This window comes from Diprion similis, chromosome 2 (genome assembly GCF_021155765.1).
Source record: "Diprion similis isolate iyDipSimi1 chromosome 2, iyDipSimi1.1, whole genome shotgun sequence".
Classification (NCBI taxonomy): domain Eukaryota; kingdom Metazoa; phylum Arthropoda; class Insecta; order Hymenoptera; family Diprionidae; genus Diprion; species Diprion similis.
The window spans coordinates 18,153,872-18,181,230 of NC_060106.1; the positions used below are offsets into that span (position 1 = coordinate 18,153,872).

Genomic DNA, 27,359 nt, shown 5'->3' on the forward strand with positions numbered 1-27,359 from the left:
GCTCTAACTTTTGATCCGTTGCTCGCAGCGTATTGGGACTGCGCTTAATTGATTCCTCTCGCAAAATTACGTCGGAATAGTGCCTCAAAGAATTTATTGCAGCACTTTTCAGAATAGTCGAAATTTTCGTCAAAAATCCAAAGGGGTAAGCCTTACTTTTTTGGTCATTTTCGGAGCCGAAAATTTTGCGTCTCGGAATCGATTTGTATGACCATCTCTAGAGTAATTCGACCCCCAGGAACTCAGAAAACACATCAAAAACGGCGTAGGACCAGCAGCAGAGAAATGACGATGAAAATTTCTAGTTTTTCGGCTATAACTTTTGATCCGTTGCTCGCAGCGTATTGGGACTGCGCTTAATCGATTCCTTTCGCAAAATTACGTCGGAATAGTGCCTTAAAGAATTGATTGCATCACTTTTCAGAATAGTCGAAATTTTCGCCAAAAATCCAAAGGGGTAAGCCTTACTTTTTGAGTCATTTTCAGAGCCGAAAATTTTTCGTCCCGGAATCGATTCGTATGACCATCTCTAGAGTAATTCGACCCCCAGAAACTCAGAAAACACATCAAAAACGGCGTAGGACCAGCAGCAGAGAAATGACGATGAAAATTTCTAGTTTTTCGGCTATAACTTTTGATCCGTTGCTCGCAGCGTATTGGGACTGCGCTGAATCGATTCCTCTCGCAAAAATACGTCGAAATAGTGCCTTAAAGGATTTATTGCATCACTTTTCAGAATAGTCGAAATTTTCGCCAAAAATCCAAAGGGGTAAGCCTTACTTTTTTGGTCGTTTTCGGAGCCGAAAATTTTGCGTCTCGGAATCGATTTGTATGACCATCTCTAGAGTAATTCGACCCCCAGGAACTCAGAAAACACATCAAAAACGGCGTAGGACCAGCAGCAGAGAAATGACGATGAAAATTTCTAGTTTTTCGGCTCTAACTTTTGATCCGTTGCTCGCAGCGTATTGGGACTGCGCTTAATCGATTCCTCTCGCAAAATTACGTCGGAATAGTGCCTCACAGAATTAATTGCAGCACTTTCCAGAATAGTCGAAATTTTCGCTAAAAATCCAAAGGGGTAAGCCTTACTTTTTTGGTCATTTTCGGAGCCGAAAATTTTGCGTCTCGGAATCGATTTGTATGACCATCTCTAGAGTAATTCGACCCCCAGGGACTCAGCAAACACATCAAAAACGGCGAGGACCAGGAGCAGAGAAATGACGATGAAAATCATGAGTATTTCGGTTGTTACTTTTGATGCGTTGCTCCCAGCGGATGGGGACTAAGTTTAATCGATTTTGCTTACAAATTCACTACGGAATAGCGCATCGAAGAGTTGCTTGCAGCATTATTCAAATTAGTCGGATTCCTTACCAAAAACCCATAGGTGTTAGCCTCCCTTCATTTCGTTTTGAGGGCGAAGTTTTTTTCTCCTCACAACTGATAAAAATTACCTTTTCCAGACCTTTCAAACCCGAACATAGCGAAAAATAGATGGCAAATATCGTACGATGTTCAGTTCGGAAACCGCAATGAAAATACTTAGGAATCATCCAATTCATCGATGTATTTCAGTACAGGTTGCATTAAATAGTATCAATACAATATCATATGCATCTTTTCCTGCAGCAAGCTATTGCACCTGCACGCAGGCCGAAGCTTAAACTCTACTTAGAATTCACAATCATAATTAGTAAGTTTTTCATCAAAAATGTCCAACATTTCGCTTAATGCTGTGCATTCGTCAGGTTTCTGGCTATGTATTATATAACTTTTCACATTTCACGTTTTCACATTCCTCACTATCCATGCATTCTGATTGGTTGACTAAACTTTGCACACCAATCAGAATACTTCGATGGTGGGAAATGTAAGAATCTGAAATGTGTAATGATAGATAGCCTGATGTCATAATCAATTTGTTTGGATTTCTCTTGCCCTCCACTTGAATACTAGGTATCATCTTATTGTTAACGTACACTGGTACCTGAAACATTGTACTCAAATTGAGTCATATTCAATAAATCGAATCTGGAACTTGTAGCTATAACTTCTAAATTTTCTCTCAGATTACAAATCTTATGATTTATGGCCCCTAGTCTTGGATCCGCTACTCGCAGAGACTTGAGACTGCGCCCAATCGATTCCTTTCGTTCAATTACGTTCGTACCGTGTATCCAAGAATTAATTTTCGGAATACTCAATCATTACTTAATACTCATCATCATCACCTTCAAGTTTTCTGTTTTCTAGATTATCTTCGGCTCGGCGTACCTTTTTATGTCACTCTCTCCTCCCAAGCCACATTGTAGTTTCCAGCAATCTCGTTCCCGTTCTTTGAGTATACAACGGTAGCTTTTCTCTGTATCGTTTTCAATTGTCGATCAGCTTTCCGCCAAGGGGTTGAATAAGCAATATCTCATCGATATTCTACTTACGTTCCATTGATCCCATTGTACTGCATTGAGTGCATCATATCCGTTTCATATTCCACTTACCAAGAAACAGACAGAACAACGTATATCCGGGCTTCTTCTGTTAGAATTTATGTAATTGCATTCTATCAGATGGATCGCGCTGCGCTTGGCTACCCGAGTATCCAGAGGCTTTTCGACTATGGTCTCATCTGTGATGACCAGTTACCCGACCTCCTCAAAGATACATCGTTTTACTAAGGATTGCGTATTCTCTTCTAATTCAACATTCTACTCAATAAATTTGTTTCTCAACAGTTTTTACATCCAACCCTGACTCCAATCACTAAACCAAATCTTCGTGCTATTTTAAACAAAACTTTCTGTTGCAGAATCGACGCACAGGAGCCTTCACTCACCAAATTGAACCTCAGAAATCTGGGAATGACATCCAGAACCTCGTAGAGCCAACAGCTGAAAAAATGGAAGAAGAATCCGATGAAATATCTCGTTTTCCTACTGTAACTTTGGATCTGTGGCTCCTGCCGACTTTATTCTATGCGCAATCGGTTTCTTTCGTAAAATTACGTGGGAAGATCGTCGAAATGAATAGATTTTAGCACCTTTCAAAATTCGCCAAATTTCGCCGAAAAAATTGCAAAGGGTAAAACTGGGAAGCCTTACTTTTATTCCGATTTCCGAAGTTCAAAAACTTTTTATCTCAGGATCGCTTCGTGAAACGCATTTACGGCTAATGTGATTCTCAGGAGTACAAGCAGGTTATCTAACCGAAAATTCAATACCGCATCAAACGGTATTTCTGGATACCTGCAAGTGACTCGAAATATCAGACGGTATTTCCATGAGTTACGTGTACCACGTGGAACGGGCTTAACAATGCGAAAATTAATTCTTCCATCCTGAGAGAATCGCGTATAAATAGGGGATGAAGTGGGTACTTGCGACTCAGTATCCAATACCACCGACAAGCCTCTGCTCGAGGCAGCCACCCAGTCCTTGGAAGGCGTTTCACTAGACGATAATTCACATGTCATTCATTACGAAGAGTAGTTCAAACCCAAACTATTTTCAAACGGACGTTTGTGATCTGCCAGGTAAGATTGATACACCAACATCTAGTTCTTGTACAGATACCACGTTTTACGATACACGTTTTAAAGATTTTTGGTTCATTATTGTGGCATTCAAGACCAAACACCTTGCCGACATTGACGCAAATAGATTCGCTTTAATTTGAAATTCGAATTCTTGCAGGGCGCTTCAAAATACGTAAGATGTATTGACTCCCTGAATGTTCAAATTTCCTTCTTTGTTAATGCCACGTTTAACATGTGATTCGATACTGAAATCAAATGACCCAGCAACCCCAGCCAATCACAATGAACAGTAAGGCATACCTACGCTCGAATGTAAAAATTGTTGTCGCTCATCGAATGTTACACGACGCATTCTCAAACCTTGTCTAATTTGTTGAGCACGTGGATAAACAATAAGAGATTCATATCTTTGTACTCATTCTGACATATTTATTAACCATTATATTCTGCACATATTATACGGATAATTCTAAATAAGAATAGATGTATCTTTATGCAATATACTTCCATTGACCTAATTATCGTTTTTAACTCACACAGATATAGATTATACATAGAAGATTGAATTATAGCATAGACCGGAAGACCGAAAGATCTTTCTTCAAGAAATTAAAAACGTAAAAACAGAAAGATCAAGAAACGCCAAAATGCAGGAACCTACGAACGAACGAAATATAATATGGCTCGAAGACGCGTTTGCAACGTGTAATTCAATAAACATTGTCTTTGGTTTCTCAGAGATTTATCTTTACTACCACGTTGATATGCGAATTTCACGTAGCCGCGAGCTTATAGAAGCTTTGTTGCTCAACGGAAAAATTCAACCCGGATTCTATAATTACGTTGAGTATGACGTACGAGAACTAGATATTGATTCAACGCCCCACGAAATTATCGAATCGTGCGCCACGCATGAAATACGTATAATCTGGGTAAATGACGAAACGATCAGAGTGATAATTACAATGAACTCTGTAAATTATTTTTTTGAGCGTTCACTGCGTTCTTTTATTGAAATCTGAACAAGTTAATTGATGTCTCAGGATAGACTCGACGTAACGGATACGACATAAAGGGTGTCGTCCGATCCGATGCTCGCGGAATATATTTTTCACGTTAAACGATTCGGTTCAAATTAGTCGTAAATAAAATTGGTGACAAAAAAAAAACGGAAATAACGAGATCATCTTTGTTTTCCAATGTTCAACATTGAATAGCATGCAGCCATTTTATTGGACAATGCTTTAACATCTATATTTTGAAATCGAATTGTTCATACTGCATATGTTATACAGAATATTATATTAGTTACTGTTTGAAGTTGCTTCTCTTTAATTCGTTCGTTTCAATATACGTTTTTCAATTGAATAATACCTATATCACTCTGATTAGTGACATGCATGTAATCTTAAGTTTGAATCTGGAACGAGTCAAGTATTTTGAGCTAGACGGCCGGACAAAGGTCGTTGCCATTCATTGAAGATCCAGGAAAAAGGAACCATGCAATCAACATTCGAAGCTGAACGTCACGGAAGAATCATGGCCGACTAACTGTGCGATCATCATTCGAATAAGCTGAACATCACGGAAGAATCACGGGTAATATTGTCACGAACAAAATTTGTACTAGTTCATGTTTCCCACGATATTCAAGTCACTCTTAAATTGGAGCTTGTCAAAGTTATTTCAATTCTGTTGAATCTGTGCAAGAGCATTGAAATTCCTTTTTTATGGTTGATGGACATATTTTTCATGAGTGTCTAGAGTATATGTGTGAGCGTGAATCTATAATTTCAAGTCAAAATAATGTGTTTAACAAAAATATGACTAATATATTTTTGATAACTGCAGTGCAACTTTTACAGATGCAGCTTTTTTATAGCTTGCTTGTTTTACAAATACATTTGTTTTAATTATCATCAATTATTCAGAGTATCTGACAGTGGCACTTCGTAGAATATGCATTTGATGGTTCTCAAATAAAATTTTTCATCCATCCATTCAATATACGAACAATTGCAGAATAATATGACAATAATAAATTTGATTCATTGTTGGCGCATTAGACACTGTAGCAGATACAGTTATATAACCTTAAAGTAACATTTATCAAATCTAATGCAACATGTTATATGTATATCAACTAACTAACAATAGCTTGTTAGTCCCTAGACATCCTACTACGCATGTCTTAAATGTCTTCTATTAATTTCCTCTGTTAAGATAACTTCATATGGTATTCAAACAAACATATCATGTAATATTCATATGACCCAATGCATCATATTGTGATAAAAACGTAATTCTAAAATGAGTGTTAATTATATTTTTCACAAAAATACAACATATCCGCAAACAGTGTAAGACATCTTATTGAGGTATAGACGTAATCCTAACTATAGATTATACATGTGCCTGTATTTAATAAATTGTAAGAACATCCGTGAAATGTTTTCACTGACGAAATCTCAGGAGTGAAGTAATTTGGGAGTAAAAATTCACCGACTTGTTTTAAACCAACAATAAGCTGTGATAGTTTGATCCTTGCTAATAAACGTACACCTGTATATTTTATTTCTACTCGTCTCGTATCTCGCTTATTTCTTAAACGACACCCTTCTTGATCGCGTAATACAGATGTTGGCAAATTTATGGACTTAAATTACTACACATTTTAACATCAATTATTACAACGTGAATAACTCGATCACACAAGACTACAAATGTAGGCCGTGACTGGCGCTTATTTGGTCTTCGAAAAACAATCACATCACTATAAGTCCCTCGGAAACATCTCCAATTGAACTATGTCAGCATTTTGGATATGAAAGGGCCCAATTTCGGAATGCAAAGTCCCCGAGATTAATGGCTAATGTCCACAGCCTGCCAATCGTGGTCAGGATCCCCAAATTGGTGATAATCCTGGCTCAGAACTGTCTTCTTTGGAGTTATGATACCGGTTAACAGGAATTTTGAGTCTGGGTTCTGAATATGAAATTTTCATTTCTTCCACGTAACTAGAAAAAGAGAAAATAGTTTTATTAGTTAAAGTTTACTTTGTATTCCAACGTGTTGTTACCTGCTGCTTATACTATCAACCAAATACTTCCAGACTTATTTTAGCAACGTTAAAAAGACACGAGCAAACGTTATAAGTAGTAAATGAAGATCTTGGTTATTATTCGATGTATAGAATCAAAATTTATTCATTTAAATATAAACTCAGGATTTTTCTTTGTTTTTTTTTTACCTGTGTAATTAGGTCAACTTGAATTGCCGAATAGTGGTGCTGTCGGAGTGCGCAAACGGAGTTGCATGGTGCATTTTCACCCCGAAATATAATGCATATTACAACAAATAAAGAAATAATTTTTGAACCAGCATAGGTGATTTCTGATTTCACAGTCACATAAACCAGATGCTGCAGAGCTTTATACCTCATTCTGACGAACACATTTACTTACTGTACTTTGAGCTATAATACGTTACAAAATGTCATTAAAATGGATCAGATATGGACCCCCACAATTATCTATATCTTCCAAGTCTACGTGACTGAAAGTTGGTTAAAATTTGAAAATTGAAACGTGAAACGAACCGAACCTTGGAATATAGAAACATCGATAACATCCCCTAAAAGCTCTTAATCCTGCAATGACAAATGGAAATCAGAGTGCTGTTCAACCGTTGGTCAGTAGTAAAACATGCTCACGTTATATAATAGCTATTTATGTGGCATGCCCGTAAACCGCCTGTTTTTTTGGCAAGGATAAAGATTTCAGGACGAGCTGAAGGCGAGCCGGAAGCGAGCCGGAAGCGAGTACTGAAATTATCCGAGGCAAAAAACGGTTTATGGGCATGCCACATACAATATTTTTTACGGTATGGGCATTGAAAAGCAAAACGAAGAGTGAGGTTATGTCGCGATCTGTTCGACGAAGCTACTTTATTCCGCAGTTTGGGATGCGCACTTCGAACTGCGCATCAAAACTGCGGAATAAAGACTTTATTCCGCAACTTTGTTCGCTGCCGTATAAAGCGTCACTTTACGAAACGAAAACTGTCACAAAAAGTGGGCTTTTCAATGCCCATGCCGTAAAAAACATATTAGACTGTGAAACCTAAGAATCTTAAATTGAGATGCCAGTTTCAGAGTTGGGGAGAACGAAAGACGAACTCATATACCTATAGGCATAAGTCGTGTATCTGTTTGAGGAATCGCCGTTTTTTCACAGGGACTTCCCTGACGTCACATTGACCTCACCTTGACATTAGGCGTTGTCTTCCGCACGCCACTCGGAACATCTCCATTGTCCGATTAATCCTTCGGCTTGTTTTAGCTCTGATAAAATCACCGTCACGTACCGTAGCGAAACGATTACGCCGCCGTTAGGCAGAGGTTTCTGCGATGATGCGTGCTCGCCTGCGTGCAGATGACCTTTTCATCTCTCATGCCCGGAGGTGACTTTGTTACGTTATACGTACGGTAGCAGCCTTGGTCCAGCGATTCCGGGATCGGTTCTGCAAAGTTTGAGAGCCTGTGATGCTCCATATGCTCAAAAGTAACGTAATTCCGAAAATTCAAGGGCTTGGAAAAGTAGCCGACGGGGATCCTGCTGAAAATGATCATTTTTTAAATTATAAAACGTTACGACTGGATTTTACCTGCGATTTATTACACGATTTATTTAGTAAGTTCGATAAAATGTATGAAACAGCAGTTAATAAATTATAAAAGTACGAATCATTAGATATACTAGATCAAAAATCGTATGAAGATTACGTAGTTCGCTATATAATTTTTGATCTAGTATATCTGATGATTCGTGCTTTTGTAATTTATTATCTGTTTTGTTATATAATTTATTAAATTCACATGATAAGTCATGTAATTAATTACACGTGAATTTCAGTCATAACGTTTTATAATTTAACACATGATCATTTTCAGTAGGGGAATAAATAAATTTAGTCGTTACAACAATTTTACATTTGTGCGTGCATGTGCGTTTGAATATTGTAAAAAATTTTCATTAACGCTACACCATATTGAAAGACAGATTCATTATCCACCACCGACATCACTTCAACTGATTTTACGTTTAATTTGATAGAAAACGGGATTCTTTCCAGACAGTAATTACAACACGAGTGAATTCTTCTTTTTAAATATTTATACGGTTTACAAAAATATCATACAAACTAGAAAAAAAGGGGTGTTAAAAAAAAAAAACATATGTAATCGTTCGTCTTTACCTTGTCCGTGTAATTAAGCGACGAGGAATGCCCGTAGAAGAACGTTATATTTGTAATACGTAACCGCAGCAGTGAATAAAGGTCACTGTATTACACCAAAAGAAGGATGGATTCGGTCGTAGTTCGGGCTGACAATGAGCTGAGAGCCATGAGGAAAGAATATTTTATCCAGATTTTAATGTCAAGGTATCTTTTGTTCCTTTGAAGAACGAGCGGAGCTCTCATAGCATAAGTTAAACTTTTTGTACGTGTAACATAGCACAAGAATAAAGGCGTGTAAAGCTGGTGGGGGAGGAGAATTTTAGAGCCTTGGAATTGGATCGAGACCGTCGGTAGAATCGCGGCTTCTGCTGGTAACGAAACCTTTACACGATTGCCTATCGGCTTCTCTGTATAATGGAACAATTTCTTTTGAATATCGCAACCGAATGAAAAAGGCGAAAGGGAATCACGCAACGATTTCGTCCCACCGAAAGTTTTATTTCATTTGCATAAAACGCCGCCTTTGCATACGTATCACACTTTGCTGGGACCGCGCTGATATTCACACGATATGTACAGAATTTGGTTCATTGGCCAATCAACCGCAACACACAGTACAGGTGGGCAATAATTTATTATGATACCCGTGTTAGACAGCGCAACGTTTTTCCCCCGCATATAATTATTATTATTATTCGACAATTTCTCAGGATCAATGGTACTGATTGTGGGTGAATTATAATTTGCGGTGATGCTACCGCGGTCAGAAATCCACTTTGCCAACGTCAAGTCTTTCTATATATAATACCTACTTAAAAATAATGCGTATTGTATATTCGAACTCGATTGCGAAATCGCAGCTTAACATTTATTGTTCTTAATCCATATTTATCAACTGCACGTATTGCGTAACAGCGATTGATAAACAGCCAAATTTGTAAAAATTTTCATCCTCGAAAGACACGTAACACATTAAAATATAATATCAATACAAAATAGAGGATGAGCGAATAATTCTACTCGTTAAAAATTACCGGGTACAAAGTTATTTGTAACCAGAATAAACTTTTGTTAAACTTATACCGCTATGCAACTCGAAAGAAATTGAACTCCGTGGCCGGCAAAAACAAAAAAAGAAAAGAAAAAAACCAAAAATGCGAATCTTAAATAGATGAAAAAAATCATGGCCTTGAATTCCGATCATCTTTCAAACAGTATAGAATTCACGGATCAATTTATAATTTCGTAGACATCATAGCTCACTATTTTATTTTATTTTCACTTATTATTTTATTCCTCGCTTGTTTAGTCTCATGATTAATCAATCCCGTCTTAGACATTTTGCACGAACTTAAGTATGGAATATACAGTATACATATACATACTGGACATGGAAGAAGAAGCATCTCGAATCAATTTAGGTAATCTCTTATATATATAAATCTTCTCCCACATATACGAGCAATCGATGCAATTATAACGCTGCACATAATACATCGAAGATTAGCATATTTCGACGTGATTAAGAAGGGAAATACAGAAAACCAAAAAAAAACAGAAAAAAAATCCGTACGCATCGCGAAAAAACATCGCGGTTAAACGGTAATCGAAATCAATTAGCTGAGTGACTGAGCAGTTAATCCCACGCACAGACAGAACGATATCTAAAGGTGACCCAAACTCACTTATGATATTCCGTTTTATTTCTTTTCACAAAACTCACCAATAAACTGTAATAAATTTGTTTGATTCTCCTGAATGACTCGATCCGCGGTTACGTTGTAAAAAATAAACCGAATGAAAGAAAGAAAGAAGAAAAAAAAACATACTCCGGCAAGTTACAAGGAGCGTAGAGAATATTTGCGGTAAAAAATACAAAAAATAAAAAAGTGAAAAAAGTGAAAAAAAAATTTAATTTAAAACAAGGAGAAGAGGATCACCAGTGCAGAGACAGCAATGTTACGATATGCAGAAATTAGCACACTCACGTTTAACAGACAGCTGCATGCTGTTACATAAATATAGCCGAGGTGTAACGCACGGCAGGATGATCGTATCGCATCGACCGATTCTCGACGGCCAACGGTATCTTTAATTGAGCCGGATGATGAGTCGTCTTACAGAAATTATCTGGCGGCAACGGACTCCCAGTGATTTATAGCCGTCGATATGCAGTTGCAATTCAGTGACAACATACAACTGTTACCGTATAAAATTGTTTACTCACCTACACGTGAAGCAGCATCAAGTTGTTTAGTGGGCGTCACGCCTCGCACTCTTGCTCTCACCTGAGCTTGCAGCTCCTCGGGCATTTCCACCTGATGATCGTGAGACGACAGACCGTCTGCGTGACAAACCCAGCATCTCAACGAGGCAGAAAGATGTTTCGATACGACGACGTGACGACTGCTTCGCTGTACACACGTATAATAAACGTTTCAGATAAATATTTGGCGTAGGTACCTACTTTATCGGCTCGATTATCGCTCTGCCCTTTGATTCCACCGCAGAACGATTAATCGCCTCTCGCTATGTTCGGTTATTGGATACAATGGTTTGCATGTCGCGATGGTGTTATGTTATATGTACGAGAGCTGGTGCAGGGCGGTGCTTTTCACGATTAGAATCAATTTGCACCAGTTTTGCGTAATCCACATATATGGTACATACGCAATAGGTCCAAACTCGACAGCGAACTAACTTATATTTATAAATATATATGTAACTTGTGTAATAAAGCCAAAATTGGAAATTTTATTACCCCCGGAGTAGTTATACGTCGAGGAACGAGGTAAAGAAGCCAGTTTATAGTTTTTAAAATATTGTAATGGAATGTGGTAATAAGACGGTGGATTTTATCTATTATACCAGCTATAATAATACACGCGTAACTTGCAGAAGCATAAAAAGTAATCACTTTTTACGGTGTTGTTTTAACGATGTATAATTATTCACCTTAAATGATGAGACACTTTTTCTCTCGCCGAAATATTATTCTGATATAATATTTCTAGGATATTCGAGGCCTTTTCTGGTATGATTATTCATTCTTCTCTGTATTTCTCGGTGATTTTGTGTTTATACATTGACTTAATTCTTGCGTCCGCGCAGAGCAATGCAATGCACAGTAAAGTGCCGCAAAGTGATGGATGTCGATGCCGGGACACGACAGTGCCTCTGCCTTTCAACGCGTGAATAATATGGCATTTGCAGCATCAGTAACAGAGATTTCAAACCTGTAATTCCACAAATGCGGAATGACACATCGATTTTACCGTTTAACGTTAATCTGAATATAATTATAACGATGGATAAGTGCATGACCAATACAATTGTCGGTATTCGTTGTTTTTTGGAACAATTTTTTCTATCATAACTAAATTTAATAAGCGAGAAGCGCGTCGAATAATACAAATAATACAAATAATACTCTCATCCTGTATATTTAAACAAGGAATATTGTATCGCAAGCGCGAAAAAAGGCACAAAAATACTTCAATGCATTTTCATTTGACGCGTAATTAAAGAAATGGCACAGATTCCCCAAAATCGCAATAGCAAATTCCTCGAATTCATGCCATTTCTTTATCTCTGAGTCAAATAAAGATGCAGCCGAGTGTTTTTGTAAAGTTCGAGTCCACAAAGCGTAAAGTGCCCTTCGCATTAATCCAACAATCGACATCGATTATTATCCAAGTTTTGCAAAATCGACAAATTCCGATGCCCCGCAAAACCAGCAACCTGGGCAGTAATTGCATTTACCGCGATCTGCAGCTACATACGAAAGTGCAGTAACGAACGAGCGAATGCAAGTTTAAAGTTCGATCGGTCCCGCGCATCGGATCGGACCGGATCGGATCGGTGCGGAATCCGTCCATCCAGGCCATCATCTGCTATACGAGGGCCCGGCGTTGCAGTGAAAGGAATACGCCCTGCGACGATGATCCGTGTCGGATTTGAATCTAACAACTGGCCGACTAAGATTGTGTGCGCATGAACATACATGCGAGTGTGTGTGGGTACATATACTATACATATAATACTCGTGGCGAACGAGATTCCAGATTGATACATGCGAAGGATATACATACACACACACATATATATATATATATATATACACACATGCATATACATATATACTATATGCACACATGTGTTATAAACGCACACACACACGTATAAGTATATTATATTGTATCATTTACGTGTGTACGCGTAGTTCCTCGCCTTCTTTGTGCCTCCCATTGTGTTTCCAATGGAAGACGAGGTGCAGGTACCTACTCTCGGAGGTTGGTTCTCTTGGGCGCCCGATGCCCCCCCTTCGCGAACCCGGACGGGGCGCGTTACCCACGGTATCCCCTTATTAACCAAGAACCGCGCTCTGCAAGTTAGTATAAATTCGCATCGTACTCATCCGTATTTGCATCAGTACCTGCAGGACTCGCCTAACGATTCGACCGAGTATCAATATATACATACTTGCAACTCGATTCACTGAACTCTGGAGCGCAGTTGGATCGCTACAATCATGAAGATCTTCGTGAGTGATCGAATTCGATTTTTTATTTATTGCGTATTTTGTTGATAATGTATATATTTTTTTATTATTATTATTATCGTTTTGTACTCATTTTACTATTTTCTTTTTCGTGTCGCGTAACCGTGCCTTTTTAAAAAATTTTCTTACTTTTTCACCAGTCGTTGTGCGTCACTTTCTCTACAATTCGACGGGATTTTCTTTCCACCTTGTTTATTACTACAGCGATTAACCTGTTGCAGATTATCACGGTATTTGGACTCCTGGTGGTGGCCCAGGCGCAGTACAACAGGTACAACCCTCAGTACAACTACAACACCAACGGGGGTAGAAATTGGGCGATCCTCAAGCAGAATCAGGACAGTTCTCCGGACGGCTCGTACGCTTACAGGTGAATGGCAAACCTCGCTTTAAAAAAAAAAACAAACAAATGGACAAACCTTAGAAAATATCATTTTCGGGCCCCACAACGTGGAATATAATTTGAATGTTACTTGGTGGTCGCAGATGGACGCCTGAGGCCCGTTTTGAATACTCGTAATATCATGGACGATATTTTGATGCATGTAGACAGGAATGAAATAATACGCGAAGGTCGAACGGCTGTTCTAAAATTAATCTTAGGGCTCGTATCATCCGGCATTAAGTATTTTTTCCTGGACCGGATTCCAGTTTGAGTTATCGTTATTAATTTTATTTTTAACGACGCCCGTTTCGCAAGATTCTTCACTTCTTCGCGGCTCATATATATCTTTTTTTTTCTCGTCAATTTATTCATTTTATTATAATACCTTGCGTATTCGAAGGACGTGTCGTTCACTCGGTATTCGGTATAACGCCATTATAATTGGTAACTGTCGTTTAATTGTCCAGCGAATTTGATGGGTTGGATCTATTCTCATCCTTGGGGAATGTTAGCCCAATCGGAACGTACAAAAAACGTCTAAAATTTCAATTTTTAGATGCCATAATTTTATTTTTGTAATCATTGGAGGGGCAGGGGGAGTCTTTGGTGGTCTAAGCCCAGAATTATGACCAGATTCTATATAATAGCTTTCACTGCCATCTTGAATTAACAGTTAAGTAGGAAAAACGTAATCGACCGCAGACAAAAAATTGTTATAACCAAATTGTAGAGAAATAAATTTCCCACAAGTTTAGTCACAAAGATTTTGTGTAAAAAGTTGAAAATGGACAAGTTATTTGACAGGAACGAATTCTCCCATAAATTCAACACGGCGGCCGAAGCTTCTGTAAAATTTGGTCGACATTCAGGATTTAGACTGCCAAGAATCTCGCAACGATTAGAAAGAGAAAATTGTGGTACCTAAAAATTTCAATTTCAAATCTACATCTCGACTGAACTATCTTTGAAACGACTGATAAAGTGACCGACGAAATTTCTGTAGAAGTTTTATTTCCTAACTCTCTGGTATCTATATATTGTTTTTTTTTTTTTTTTCTATCCGAACAATGAGGCGGCTACACATCATGCAGGAACGGAAGACAATTACCTCTGATTTTAATCGTTGAAATAATACGCCGTGAGGCTGCAGTATATACAGGCATTATACAGCGGTTCGCACCACTTGCGCAATACGACATAATTAGCCCGACTGTGTGGGCTGCATCTCCCTAATTAATCCTGGAACATCCTTGGTCCGTCTGATCCCGAGGACCTTGACCTACGACAGGTTGTTTTTGTCTCCGACTGATTAGATAGCACGGTTTCACTAATCAGGCGTTAATTGTATGTACACATTTCGTTACTCGGTCGGTAAAAACGATCGTCAATCGGAGTCTCAACTTGGATTAGTCACTTGTCGAATCCTCGGATCGCGGTTATAAATTCCCACACGTTTATTACCGGCAATCATATGTCGTAATTGACAGTGAATGACCGGCAATTACGCACGGATATTGGCGGCACGATGCCGAGAGAGGATTAAATTTATCGCTGGCTATTTTTGGAACTTCGTTGCAGCCCGCGCGCGATATCCGAGTTGGCCAATTATTTCAAAATTCGAACTTGCGGAAATTATCGTTTGTATGTTCTGTATTCACTGATTATTAGTCTTAATGGAGGTGATAAATTTTCTGTTAAATTTTTCGGAATTAGACGAGGAACATCTTTAATTGAACTTGGAAAAAAAACCATTGATGGTAAAAAAAAATCGGAGAAGTGATTAAGAAATCCGTGGATGCAAATGAAAATTTTTTAAAAAACGAAATCAGTACTATGAATTCTTGGGCCGTTCAGATTGTAAAGTATTTAAATATTCTTTATTATTTCATTGAAATGCATTGGGAAAATATTGCACGAAAGCCACGCCTCGAGGCATTCGTTACAGGATGATCGTTGGGATTCATAATGGCGTTGCGTAAACCGTCGCATCACGTCGATCGTATATCCTTGAGCGGCATCGGATAGAGGGATAAAATTTATCCGCCTGCATAATTTTTTTTTTCGCTGCGCACCCAGAAAATTAAGACAGCTAGCAAGAACTGAATTTTCTAGTTTCATTAAACGAACCAATAAATAGAATGTTTATCCGCTACATATAAAAATGTTTAATCGACCCAATAGAAAAGTTTTATTTAATTTCTCTCAAAAATTTTATGCGCTTAGATATTATTGCAATTATTAGTCTTTAACGTCCATAGCAATGTTGGATAATTAAAATTAGTCTGTCTAACATGAGTTCGAAAATCACAAATATAAAATTTGACAGAAGAGAGCGCTGAAAATAGAATTATAGAAAATAAAATACAATGAAAACGCTTAAACTTACGACTCAACGCCGGCAGATAGGCAATCGTATCTACACCTTGAATACACTGTGTACACCCGGTTGCCTATCAGCCGGCGTTGAGCGTTGATTTTCACCGAAAACTCTCAGTACAGAATGAAAAATTAGTATCTCGCTTAGTTCGACTCACCCTTACTCCATTTTCTCGCTTTCAATTTCACAGCTACGACACAGAAAACGGGATTTCCGTCGCCGAGCAGGGCCAGCCGAAGAGTTTCGGGCCCGGCAACCAAGTCGAGGTGGTCAGGGGCCAGTTCAGCTACTCGGCGCCGGACGGCACCCCCATAACAGTGACGTACTACGCCGACGAGACCGGGTTCCACGCCAGCGGGGCCCACCTTCCAACCCCACCGCCAATCCCCCTGGCGATCCAGAAATCCCTGGCTTTCAACGCCGCGCATCCGGAGCCCCAGACTCCCTACAGGAGATACTGATACAGTATGCCTGTAGCAAAGACGAGGAACGGAGAACTCGCACCGATCGCCCCGAATCACGACCCGATACGTATTTTAAGTCTAACAACAAGGGTAACCACCCCCGCCCACCCCCACCCCCCTGTGATCCTGACTAATTAACGATGCCGCAATTATTGCAATGCGATGTTGTTATACTGTTCGAAATACGGTGTTAAATGTTCATACCATTTTGGTGTTGATTTTAAAACCACTTGGTGTCGAGAATCGAACGACTTACACCAATAATGTTTAATTTTACACTAATCGGTGTGGACTTTTATTGACACCGTGAATTTTATAACAGTGTAATATACAATCGTTATCTTAGGCAACATGAGCTCCGTCAGATTATATGCGTGTGTTATTTTCTTTTCTTCGATTAACCCTGTGCAGTGATTGTATAATATTATTATTATTATTATCGGTACATTGTAATATCCATGCACGAATAAAAACCTGGCATATACAGTTTATTTACAATTATGGAAGTCTTGTTTGTGATTATTTTTTTCTTCTTTTACTGCAATTCATATCCATATAAGCTGTAATGACAATTATTACAGATAATTATTCTGTCTTCTCGGTTCAAAATGGACCGAGAAGAGGAGTCGACGGTACATATTATAAATCGTTGATTGTAGTGAAGGAATATTTTAAAGAGGTTAATTTCTGAGCGTCATCAGACAAGAAGCCAATTACGTGATGCATCCTTCGGCTGAAACTGTAAAACTTGGCTTCGCAATGCAGTTTTACACGCAATTTAGTACTTGATATAACATTTTTTATGCACAGCGACTGGCACTGGGTCGTTAAATTTTGCATAATTGAGCAAATCTATTAACACCAAGAGCGTCGACTGGCATTTAACAGCTCATTATTTAGTATGGTATAAGGCGTGGTTTGTCAAGGAGTGGCTGAATAAAAATAAACAAAAATGAATAAAATAGATAAAACTTAGAGGTTATCGGACGTCAATTTCGTATTTATAATATGTATAATTGCTTTCGACCACGAAATCATCATCTATATGTATTCATATATATTATATATATACGTATGTAAATTTGCTGAAATGGGGTTCGTGTCAGTGAATTATTAGTGATCGTAATATCGCGATAAAGGTGAGCCAGTGAAAGCAGGACATCATCACTTACCTCTACCTATTACACAACAATGTGTCAGGGTCTAACGGGGCCTTCGATTAGACGGTTCACCTACATTTCACAAAATGATAAATATATAGCACCCAGATCTTGAGCTTGTTCATAATTTTAATCGCGGACGTATTAAAATTGTTCGCAATTTTCGAAAGCACTTGTAATTAGCCAATCAATCGGCGTCTTTTAATTCTATTCATTGTTTACCGCTGCCGATTAATCATCTCTCGAAGAAGAATTTACGAGAATTACAAGGATGATTAATGTCTTCTCGATTGCACAGGGTAAAAAAAACTACAAACGTTGAACAGGGCGCTGTTTGACCATGAGAGATTTTCGATACTTGCAAACCTGTTAGCGAGACGATTTTAATCAGCGAATAGATATCTACATATTCGTTACCTGGCGCGAAAAATCCACACAATGAATCATTTTAAGTGTATGACGTGTGAATAATTACTGTGGGAATTCGTGTTTGAATCTAGACATAAGAGTTTACGTTGTGCAGCGTAAATTTATTGTTCTTTCTAAGGCAAGCTCAGCATTCTCGATTTCATTCTTTAATTGTTCTTCCGCGTTCATATCAACTCAAAAGTGTTGCACCGGGGTTTTTAGACTCGTTCATTGTTGAAAAATTGTCGCACGATCTTTTTCTACTAGTTGTTAAGAAGAATGTTGCGTAAATTTGTGTGTTTGGAGAATGAACGTCTCTTAAGATGCCTAGACAATGGCGTACAAGCTAAAACAGCCGCGGCTGCCTCTGACGACACGATTTAAACATTTAAACTGAGATATGAAGGTATTTAGCCAGAATACCGAGTTACGTAAGATTAATTGCTGGCCTGCAAGTGAAATTTCTCTTCTCTTATTCTTACGATCTTAATTAGTCACATTTAAACACACCGGTTTTAGAATAATGGTTATTGAATGTTGTTTCTGTGTCACAGGCAGAGTGCAAATTGTTTCGGTAACGTCATCGCTAAATATCATTTTCGACTATCAAGTCGTTTTTTTATCACGCAGAATGAAAATAACAATGGAAATTTTTTAAATATGTACAAGTAAGATGAGACGCGTCCCGAAATTTATACAAGATGGAAATTTTCGACAGTAAATAAAGAACAGAAACCTCACACCGAGAGAAATTTCTTGCATGGTTACCGTAAGATCGTGACTATAATTTTCTTTTTTTACTATACAACCAAAGAATAAAATTCTGGATAAAAAAGAAAAATTACTCATGTAACCCCACCCGGAAAATCTAGTATAAGATACTATTCGTTTCGGTCTTAGGATCATTTGTACAATTTTTTTTTTGTAAGTATTGAAAAAAATTTAACATTGGTGGAACAATAAATTCAGTTCAAGATCAAGAAAAAAAAAACGGTAAACTAAATAAACAGACATAACGTAGCAGTAACCAGAAAATTTAGTATTGACAATTACAATGGTACTGAATAGTTACTTGTACTAAATTTTCTCGCAATTTAAACAATATTTACACCGTCATTGCAACGAATCTTGCACTTGACTACAATTTTCTAGTGACTATAACAGATGAAATTTAAATCTCGATAAAGGAAGCGTAGAGATCATAATCTGTGTGTGAAAATCGATGATGTACAATCAATTGGTAGTATCGGATGTTCGACACGGCCAATTAGCGTCTCTAAAATAGCATTAACGATCGGTTATGTAACGATATCAGTATAAACCTGTATAATAGAGCAGAGATGTAATACATTTGAAACTTGACACGTTACCTCACCTATAGCGGTGTGTAGGAGGTCAAATTTAATGCCTAATCTGTTTTGCCCAATTTTGAAGCCCTGTAATTAACGTTGAAAATTGACGAGTTTTCGATCACGACTATGTAATTAAATTGTAACCCAGAAGTGTATAAATTTTAACGATGAGCGAACAAATACCAAGCAACCGAATCCTTTTCCTGCAAATTAACGAGCTCACTTTGACAGGCATATATTTTGAATTAACGCGGAACCTCGTGCAAACAAATTTTCGATCAGTTATGGAGTTGCGATATTACATCTGATATCTAACAAACAGCCGCGTATCCTTTGCATCGATCATACGATATTAATCGCGATGGATCGTGAGAATTGTATGCACCACAGCCCGAATCCCTTTCCTAATATAGTTATAAATTCTAGCGATACACACGAAATCTGTATTTTGCATACAATCAGAAAACGGCGCCTCGGTCTACCGTTCCACTAGAAATATTTCGGCCAAGGTGCAACTGCGCGCTAGAACGCGTAGAAAACAATTTCATTACAGTTTGATCTTGCTAAAGAAATACAATTTTTTATTCTACTTTTGTCTTCACATTATTTCCAACCTCGAATAAGTTTTGTCTTCATGTTATCTCTCCGATCGACGTGGATCATATGGGATTCTTATTTCGACCGATTCTGGACACGGCGTACAACATTAAACGGTGGCTTCGCGATTACATTATACAGTGTCGCGCTGTAAGCCGAAAAATGAAATTGAAAAAAATCGAAGAAAAAGTAAGAAAGAGTGAGAAAAAACGTACGAAATCTGTAAGCGGAGCTCGCGTTAGCTCTCAATGTTAAATGATGATTTAAAGAAGTCACATATTTATAACGTAATAAAATTTTACGCAAACGCGCAGACGACCATCGATGAAGAGAGAATCACGAGTCAGAAGGAGAGAGAATGCAATATATTTCTAGATTAACGCAAGTATTTCCAGTTCTGGACCCTAATGGATCTCCTCAAGTATTTGTCGAAAAACACTTTCTCCGTGACGCAATAGCTCCTGGAATGATTCCTTCGCCGCGAATTATCCACCAAGTTATCAATGCAACCGATGAGTATCAGATATTCCGTAAGATCAAGAAGGCACCTGTCAACATGATTATTGGCTGCACACAAGGTCGATTTCGATTATGCAATGCGAGAAAAGAGTGTGTTACCAATTATCCGCGAAAGTAACGATAAAACCGTAAGTATATTACACGAAGAGAAAAAAAAGACAGAAAAAAACATGAAACATCCTCACCTTCTTAGAGTTATTGTAAACGATTACAATTAGCTGCGACGGATGCTACGTCTGGACGGTAATTGCAGGGGTTGGCCGTTAACGGATAACGGGTGATCGTGCACCGCGCAGACATTCGAAGAACCTACATTGCGTTCTACGGATACTTGCAGCGTGCAAGTGCAATTATATCGTCGCGATGCAGTTCTAGTTCTTGGTCCAGGTCCGCGTCGAGCATGGCTTGGGTTATAATAAAGCGCGGGGTTCGCATGAGTAGTTAATTATAATTCCTAAGGTACGATCGACTTGATCTCAGGAATGACCTTTGTAACTTTATTGGCTCATCACTCGAGCGTGAAGAGTGGATGCTTGGACGTACCTGTACCAGCAGGCGATGCTGCATCGGCTGGAAAGAAGTGAGAACATTATGCAAATATCGGCTGACTGAGTGCAGTTTTATGGCAGCGCGATCTTGGGGCTGCAGAAGAGTCGCAGAGGAACCGTTACGACTAGGGTTGCTAGCCAAGGCTGCTGTGCATCGGAATTCCATGATACTTTGAACTCTGTTGACTGACCTTTGAAAAAAAAAAATCCAATCGTAAATGTGAAGGTACATGCGTGTGTGATATAAATTGACGTTCGTCGTCGGGCGACATTCCGGGATCGGTAACAAAATCGCAGGGAATTTGAATTTTACACGTGGTATAACGATGTTATTGCAGGGTCGGTGATACGGCAGCAAGCCACATCCGTTTTAACGTCAAGTTGAATTCGATATGTATGCCTACGGCGAACAAACACAGGGAAACGAAGAAATCCGTGTACATATACGTGCAAATTTAAACTGCCGGGGATCTATGAATATTTGTGAATTAATGGGTGTATACCGGACAAGTCGTAATATTTGTTTTTTACCTTTTTTAATTCTGTCGTTTGGTTTTTTTTCTTTTTTTTCTTTCTTTTTCTTATTCTTACATTTACTCATCCTCGGATTTGTGTGCGCAGATTAACATGTACAAGTCGAGGCTGATCAAGGGATGAGCTGATTTGACAATACCGCGCTGCCACCTGATTGGAGGAAACGATTAAGCGCTCCTGAACAACTTGGTATAAATTGACGGGATTCGTATCCAGAAATCAGATTCATCCGAAGTTCGATCCTCTCGGCAGCATCTTCTACTCTGATCATGCAGTTCCTAGTGAGTGATCTATCCCAATAATTATCGAAATATTTTCACCGCATTCTCGCCATTTATATACAGTCCCTTATAATTTTTGGTCAATGTAATATACCTGATAGTCGAAAACGAGAAAGAGTGATAAAAGCATTGCGCGTTATACTTGTGGAAATTTAACCGGAAAAATACTGGAATAAATTATTACCAGAGGAATCATTCGCCGAGCGTAATTATTCTTTAATTTCAGATCGTCGCTTGCGCTCTTTTGGCCGTGGCTTTCGGCCAGAACACTGGACGCTACCAGGGCTACCAGGGATACCAGGGATACCAGGGATACCAGGGATACCAGGGATACCCAGGATACCAGGGATACCAAGGATACCCAGGGTACCAGGGATACCAGGGATACCAGGGATACCGTGGCTACGCCGGTAACCCCGGCTTTCAGCCCGTCCAGCCCGCCAAACCCGTCGAGACCAAAGAGCCAGAAGTAGTCGCAGCCAAGGCCCCAGTCTTCGTCAAGGGAGCCTACGAAAGGTAGGCCAGAATCAAAATTCGAGTCTGCTGACTTGGTCGTCGACAAGAGGACTTTGATTTACTGATTACCGACGGCATGACTTGACCAGCACCGAGTGTCTCTAACAATAAGTGGTAACTTTCTACCCTGGAATAAACAGTGACCGTAAAAATGTACCATCTTCCCCAGCGGACCGTACGCTCGTATTCTGAACCAGAACCAGGATATCTCTCCGGACGGCAGTTACGCCTACAGCTACGATACTGAAAACGGAATTTCCGTAGCCGAGAATGGAGCTCCCGCCAACGGTCGCAACGGCGCAGTGGAGGTGAGTTACACTCGGTGTAATTGGTTGAAAAACATTTCATCCCGGAGTAATCGATTCTCTCGGCCGGTTGCCGCCCAGTTTATTCTTCTTCGCTTCGTCTCTTCAATAGCATCTCGAACAGTCGGCTTCGAGAGAATCGCAAGACGCGTTCCTCCCTTTCAGAATTACGATTTCTCATGTGATTCCGCTGCGCACGCCAGTCGTAAGCGAATGATTATTGCCAGTAAATTGTCCTCGGAGGAAATAGGATAAAAGAACCAAACAATACCTGATAAGTAAGGTCACAGTTTTGAGGCCACCGTAGTAAAAATCTCAAGACCCTGCTGTCCAAGGTGTACAGTCAACTGCGGTTTCAGGGTCCAGATCAGCCCCCTTGCATTTTGCAACGGACTTCACGCCTCCTTCTTCAACTTTCTCATCCGTCGATATGAATGTACCTTCGGGTTTGAAGACCGCACTCTACTGCTCGTACCGCTTTTGATACGGAGCGATAGCTCTTCTTCCTCCCAGATGTCAAACGATCATGCGCATTTCCGTTCCAGGTTGTAACCGGCCAGTATGGTTACACCGCCCCCGACGGAACTTCCTTCCAACTCCGATACGTCGCCGACGAAAACGGCTTCCGGCCAGAGGGTGTTCACATCAGCAGCGTAGGTGCAGCTTACCCTGGTTACTCCCGAAAGTACGAGGGTCGCTCCGTTACAGCCCGCGAGGCTAAGCCCGAAGCAGCAGTCGTTCAGGATGCTCCGATAGTCGCTGCCGTACCGAAGCAATAAGAACTAGGATCATCGCCGTATTCGACAACAAGCTGGCCTTAGTTATTACTGATAAATTTCATCCTTGGATCTGCTTGAACTTAGCCTATGGATCACATTTGTTGTAACGTGCAATTTTAATGACCCGTCATGCGAATTGTACGAGTGCAAGATGAATTAATAAAGTTACAAGTATTTAAAACCAACAAACAATTTGCATTCATCGCATTGTTTTACACATAGTGATATGATCCCAAAAAATATCACGTCACCAGCACGATTCTTATGTGGGGATCTATGGACTTGGGAGAAAAATTTTTTTTTGCTATCGAGTATAGCCACTGTGGAAAATTTTTGTAAAATTCAGGGTATTGTTGCAAAAACGATTTGAATCTGGAAAGAATTGAGAATATTATACAAATATCGGCTGACTGAGTGCGGTTTTATGGCGGTGCGATCTTGGGGTTGCAGAAGAGTCGCAGAGGAACCGATACGACTAGGGTTGCGTAGCCAAGGCTGCTGTGGTGATCAACCTGTCGTGCACGCCATTGGAATTCCGTGATACTTTGAATTCTGTTGACTGACCTTTGAAAAATAAAAAAATCCAATCGTTAATGTGAAGGTACATGCGTGTATGATATAAATTATCGTTCGTCGTCGGGCGACATTCCGTGATCGGCAACAAAATCGCATGGAATTTGAATTTTACACGTGGTATAACGATGTTATTGCAGGGTCGGTGATACGGCAGCAAGCGACATCCGTTTTAACGTCAAGTTGAATTCGATATGTATGCCTACGGCGAACAAACACAGAGAAACGACGAAATCCGTGTACATATACTCGCAAATTTAAACTGCCGGGGATCTATGGATATTTGTGAATTAATAGGTGTATACCGGACAAGTCGTAATAACATTTGTTTTCTACCTTTTTTAATTCTCTCGATTGGTTTTTTTTCTTTTTTTTCTTTCTTTCTATTATTCTTACATTTACTCATCCTCGGATTTGCGTGCGCAGATTAATATGTACAAGTCGAGGCTGATCAAGGGATGAGCTGATTTAACAATACCGCGCTGCCACCTGATTGGAGAAAACGATTAAACGCTCCTGAACAACTTGGTATAAATTGACGGGATCCACATCCAGAAATCAGATTCGTCCGAAGTTCGATCCTCTCGGCAGCATCTTCTACTCCGATAATGCAGTTCCTAGTGAGTGATCTATCCCAATAATTATCGAAATATTCTCACCGCATTCTCGCTGTTTATATACAATCCCTTATAATTTTCAGTCAATATAATATACATAATAGTTGAAAACGAGAAAGAGTGATAAAAGCATTGCGCGTTATACTTGTGGAAAGTTAACCGGAAAAATACTGGAGTAAATTATTGCAAGAGGAATCATTCGCCGAGCGTGATTATTCTTTAATTTCAGATCGTCGCTTGCGCTCTTTTGGCCGTGGCTTTCGGCCAGAACACTGGACGCTACCAGGGCTATCAGGGCTACCAGGGCTACCAGGGCTACCAGGGCTACCAGGGATACCAGGGATACCAGGGATATCAGGGATACCGTGGCAACGCCGGTAACCCGGGCTTTCAGCCCGTCCAGCCCGCCAAACCCGTCGAGACCAAAGAGCCAGAAGTAGTCGCAGCCAAGGCCCCAGTCTTCGTCAAGGGAGCCTACGAAAGGTAGGCCAGAATCAAAATTCGAGTCTGCTGACTTGGTCGTCGACAAGAGGACTTTGATTTACTGATTACCGACGGCATGACTTGACCAGCACCGAGTGTCTCTAACAATAAGTGGTAACTTTCTACCCTGGAATAAACAGTGACCGTAAAAATGTACCATCTTCCCCAGCGGACCGTACGCTCGTATTCTGAACCAGAACCAGGATATCTCTCCGGACGGCAGTTACGCCTACAGCTACGATACTGAAAACGGAATTTCCGTAGCCGAGAATGGAGCTCCCGCCAACGGTCGCAACGGCGCAGTGGAGGTGAGTTACACTCGGTGTAATTGGTTGAAAAACATTTCATCCCGGAGTAATCGATTCTCTCGGCCGGTTGCCGCCCAGTTTATTCTTCTTCGCTTCGTCTCTTCAATAGCATCTCGAACAGTCGGCTTCGAGAGAATCGCAAGACGCGTTCCTCCCCTCCAGAATTACGATTTCTCATACAATTCCGCTGCGCACGCCAGTCGTAAGCGAATGATTATTGCCAGTAAATTGTCCTCGGAAGAAATAGGATAAAAGTACCAAACAATACCTGATAAGTAAGGTCACAGTTTTGAGGTCACTGTAGTAAAAATCTCAAGATTCTGCTGTCCAAGGTGTACAGTCAACTGCGGTTTCAGGGTCCAGATCAGCCCCCTTGCATTTTGCAACGGACTTCACGCCTCCTTCTTCAACTTTCTCATCCGTCGATATGAATGTACCTTCGGGTTTGAAGACCGCACTCTACTGCTCGTACCGCTTTTGATACGGAGCGATAGCTCTTCTTCCTCCCAGATGTCAAACGATCATGCGCATTTCCGTTCCAGGTTGTAACCGGCCAGTATGGTTACACCGCCCCCGACGGAACTTCCTTCCAACTCCGATACGTCGCCGACGAAAACGGCTTCCGTCCCGAGGGTGTCCACATCAGCAGCGTAGGTGCAGCTTACCCTGGTTACTCCCGACAGTATGAGGGTCGTACAGCCCGCGACGTGATCGGGATTTACGATCTACCAACAGACGTAGAGACTGCTCAGGACCTCGCTGTCGTACCGAAGCAATGAGGACCAGGATCATCGCCGTATTCGACAACAAGCTGGCCTTAGTTATTACTGATAAATTTCATCCTTGGATCTGCTTGAACTTAGCCTATGGATCACATTTGTTGTAACGTGCAATTTTAATGACCCGTCATGCGAATTGTACGAGTGCAAGATGAATTAATAAAGTTACAAGTATTTAAAACCAACAAACAATTTGCATTTATCGCATTGTTTTACACATAGTGATATGATCCCAAAAAATATCCCGCCACCAGCATGATTCTTATGTGGGGATCTATGGACTTGGGAGAAAAAATTTTTCTGCTATAAATATAGCCACTGTGGAAATTTTTCTAAAAATTCAGGGTATTGTTGCAAAAACGGTTTGAATATTTTTGGAATTACAAGAAAATGGGATGTAAGCAACTACTTGCAGTAACTGTCGATGCTGTTACATTTTTTCATCAATACAACATTGATCTGATTGACTATCTTTGTGTAGTTTACTGCTTGTTTTTCATTCAAATAAGGTCTTGACATCAATTTATTGTTGCACCAACGTGAAATTATCGAAATAGTTGGAAAAAATATGGAACGACCGCGGCTCAAAAACTATACATATATTGATATATGCTAAATTTTCTGCAGGTTACAGGTACAAAATTTATTTTCACTTCACAACCGGAACTATATTTTAGTTCATGGTAAGAAAATAAGAATAGTCAAGGACTGTGTACTACAGTAACCTGCAGTACTATAGAAACTTCAATGCTGGCGAATAAAATTTTCTCGTGTGTCCGCCTATTAAACCTTAAGTTTTAATGAAATTCCGGAATTTACGACCGTGTAATACAACTTCCTCGTAGCAATAGGCTTAAGCGTTTAGTTTCACGATTTGGGCAAATTCCAAGGTCGAGATGAGTAGCCGGACCAAATTGTGCTGTGTATCGTTATAATATACATATATATATATATATATATATATATACAACATCAACCCAAGCGTAATAATTAGGTTGTTACGGTATGGGAATTGGAGTCAGCTTTTTGTGACAGTTTTC

General features: G+C 39.7%; 3 protein-coding genes across 3 annotated transcripts; all 3 read left to right on the plus strand.

Annotated features, from left to right (window-relative positions):
• Positions 1 to 13,165: 13,165 nt before the first annotated feature.
• LOC124416066 (endocuticle structural glycoprotein SgAbd-2-like) lies at positions 13,166 to 16,673 on the plus strand. The gene is made up of 3 exons (XM_046896907.1): positions 13,166 to 13,316; positions 13,556 to 13,704; positions 16,287 to 16,673. Exons 1-3 carry the CDS (start codon positions 13,305 to 13,307, stop codon positions 16,555 to 16,557), a joined length of 432 nt encoding a protein of 143 aa, XP_046752863.1. The 5' UTR covers positions 13,166 to 13,304; the 3' UTR covers positions 16,558 to 16,673.
• A 5,133-nt stretch (positions 16,674 to 21,806) lies between these two features.
• LOC124416285 (larval cuticle protein LCP-17-like) lies at positions 21,807 to 23,559 on the plus strand. The gene is made up of 4 exons (XM_046897214.1): positions 21,807 to 21,959; positions 22,186 to 22,475; positions 22,645 to 22,783; positions 23,278 to 23,559. The coding sequence occupies exons 1-4, from the start codon at positions 21,948 to 21,950 to the stop codon at positions 23,557 to 23,559; spliced, it is 723 nt and encodes a 240-aa protein (XP_046753170.1). The 5' UTR covers positions 21,807 to 21,947.
• A 1,181-nt stretch (positions 23,560 to 24,740) lies between these two features.
• Positions 24,741 to 26,319, plus strand: LOC124416286 (endocuticle structural glycoprotein SgAbd-1-like). Its single transcript, XM_046897215.1, has 4 exons — positions 24,741 to 24,752; positions 24,979 to 25,232; positions 25,402 to 25,540; positions 26,083 to 26,319. Exons 1-4 carry the CDS (start codon positions 24,741 to 24,743, stop codon positions 26,317 to 26,319), a joined length of 642 nt encoding a protein of 213 aa, XP_046753171.1.
• The last annotated feature ends 1,040 nt before the right edge of the window (positions 26,320 to 27,359 follow it).

What these genes read in the sequence shown, in the direction of transcription:
- LOC124416066 (XM_046896907.1), top strand. An exon ending in GACGGCTCGTACGCTTACAG is followed by an intron (nt 13,705 to 16,286) that starts GTGAATGGCAAA and finishes TCAATTTCACAG; the next exon opens with CTACGACACAGAAAACGGGA.
- LOC124416285 (XM_046897214.1), top strand. An exon ending in GTCAAGGGAGCCTACGAAAG is followed by an intron (nt 22,476 to 22,644) that starts GTAGGCCAGAAT and finishes CATCTTCCCCAG; the next exon opens with CGGACCGTACGCTCGTATTC. An exon ending in GTCGCAACGGCGCAGTGGAG is followed by an intron (nt 22,784 to 23,277) that starts GTGAGTTACACT and finishes ACGGAGCGATAG; the next exon opens with CTCTTCTTCCTCCCAGATGT.
- LOC124416286 (XM_046897215.1), top strand. An exon ending in GTCAAGGGAGCCTACGAAAG is followed by an intron (nt 25,233 to 25,401) that starts GTAGGCCAGAAT and finishes CATCTTCCCCAG; the next exon opens with CGGACCGTACGCTCGTATTC. An exon ending in GTCGCAACGGCGCAGTGGAG is followed by an intron (nt 25,541 to 26,082) that starts GTGAGTTACACT and finishes TTTCCGTTCCAG; the next exon opens with GTTGTAACCGGCCAGTATGG.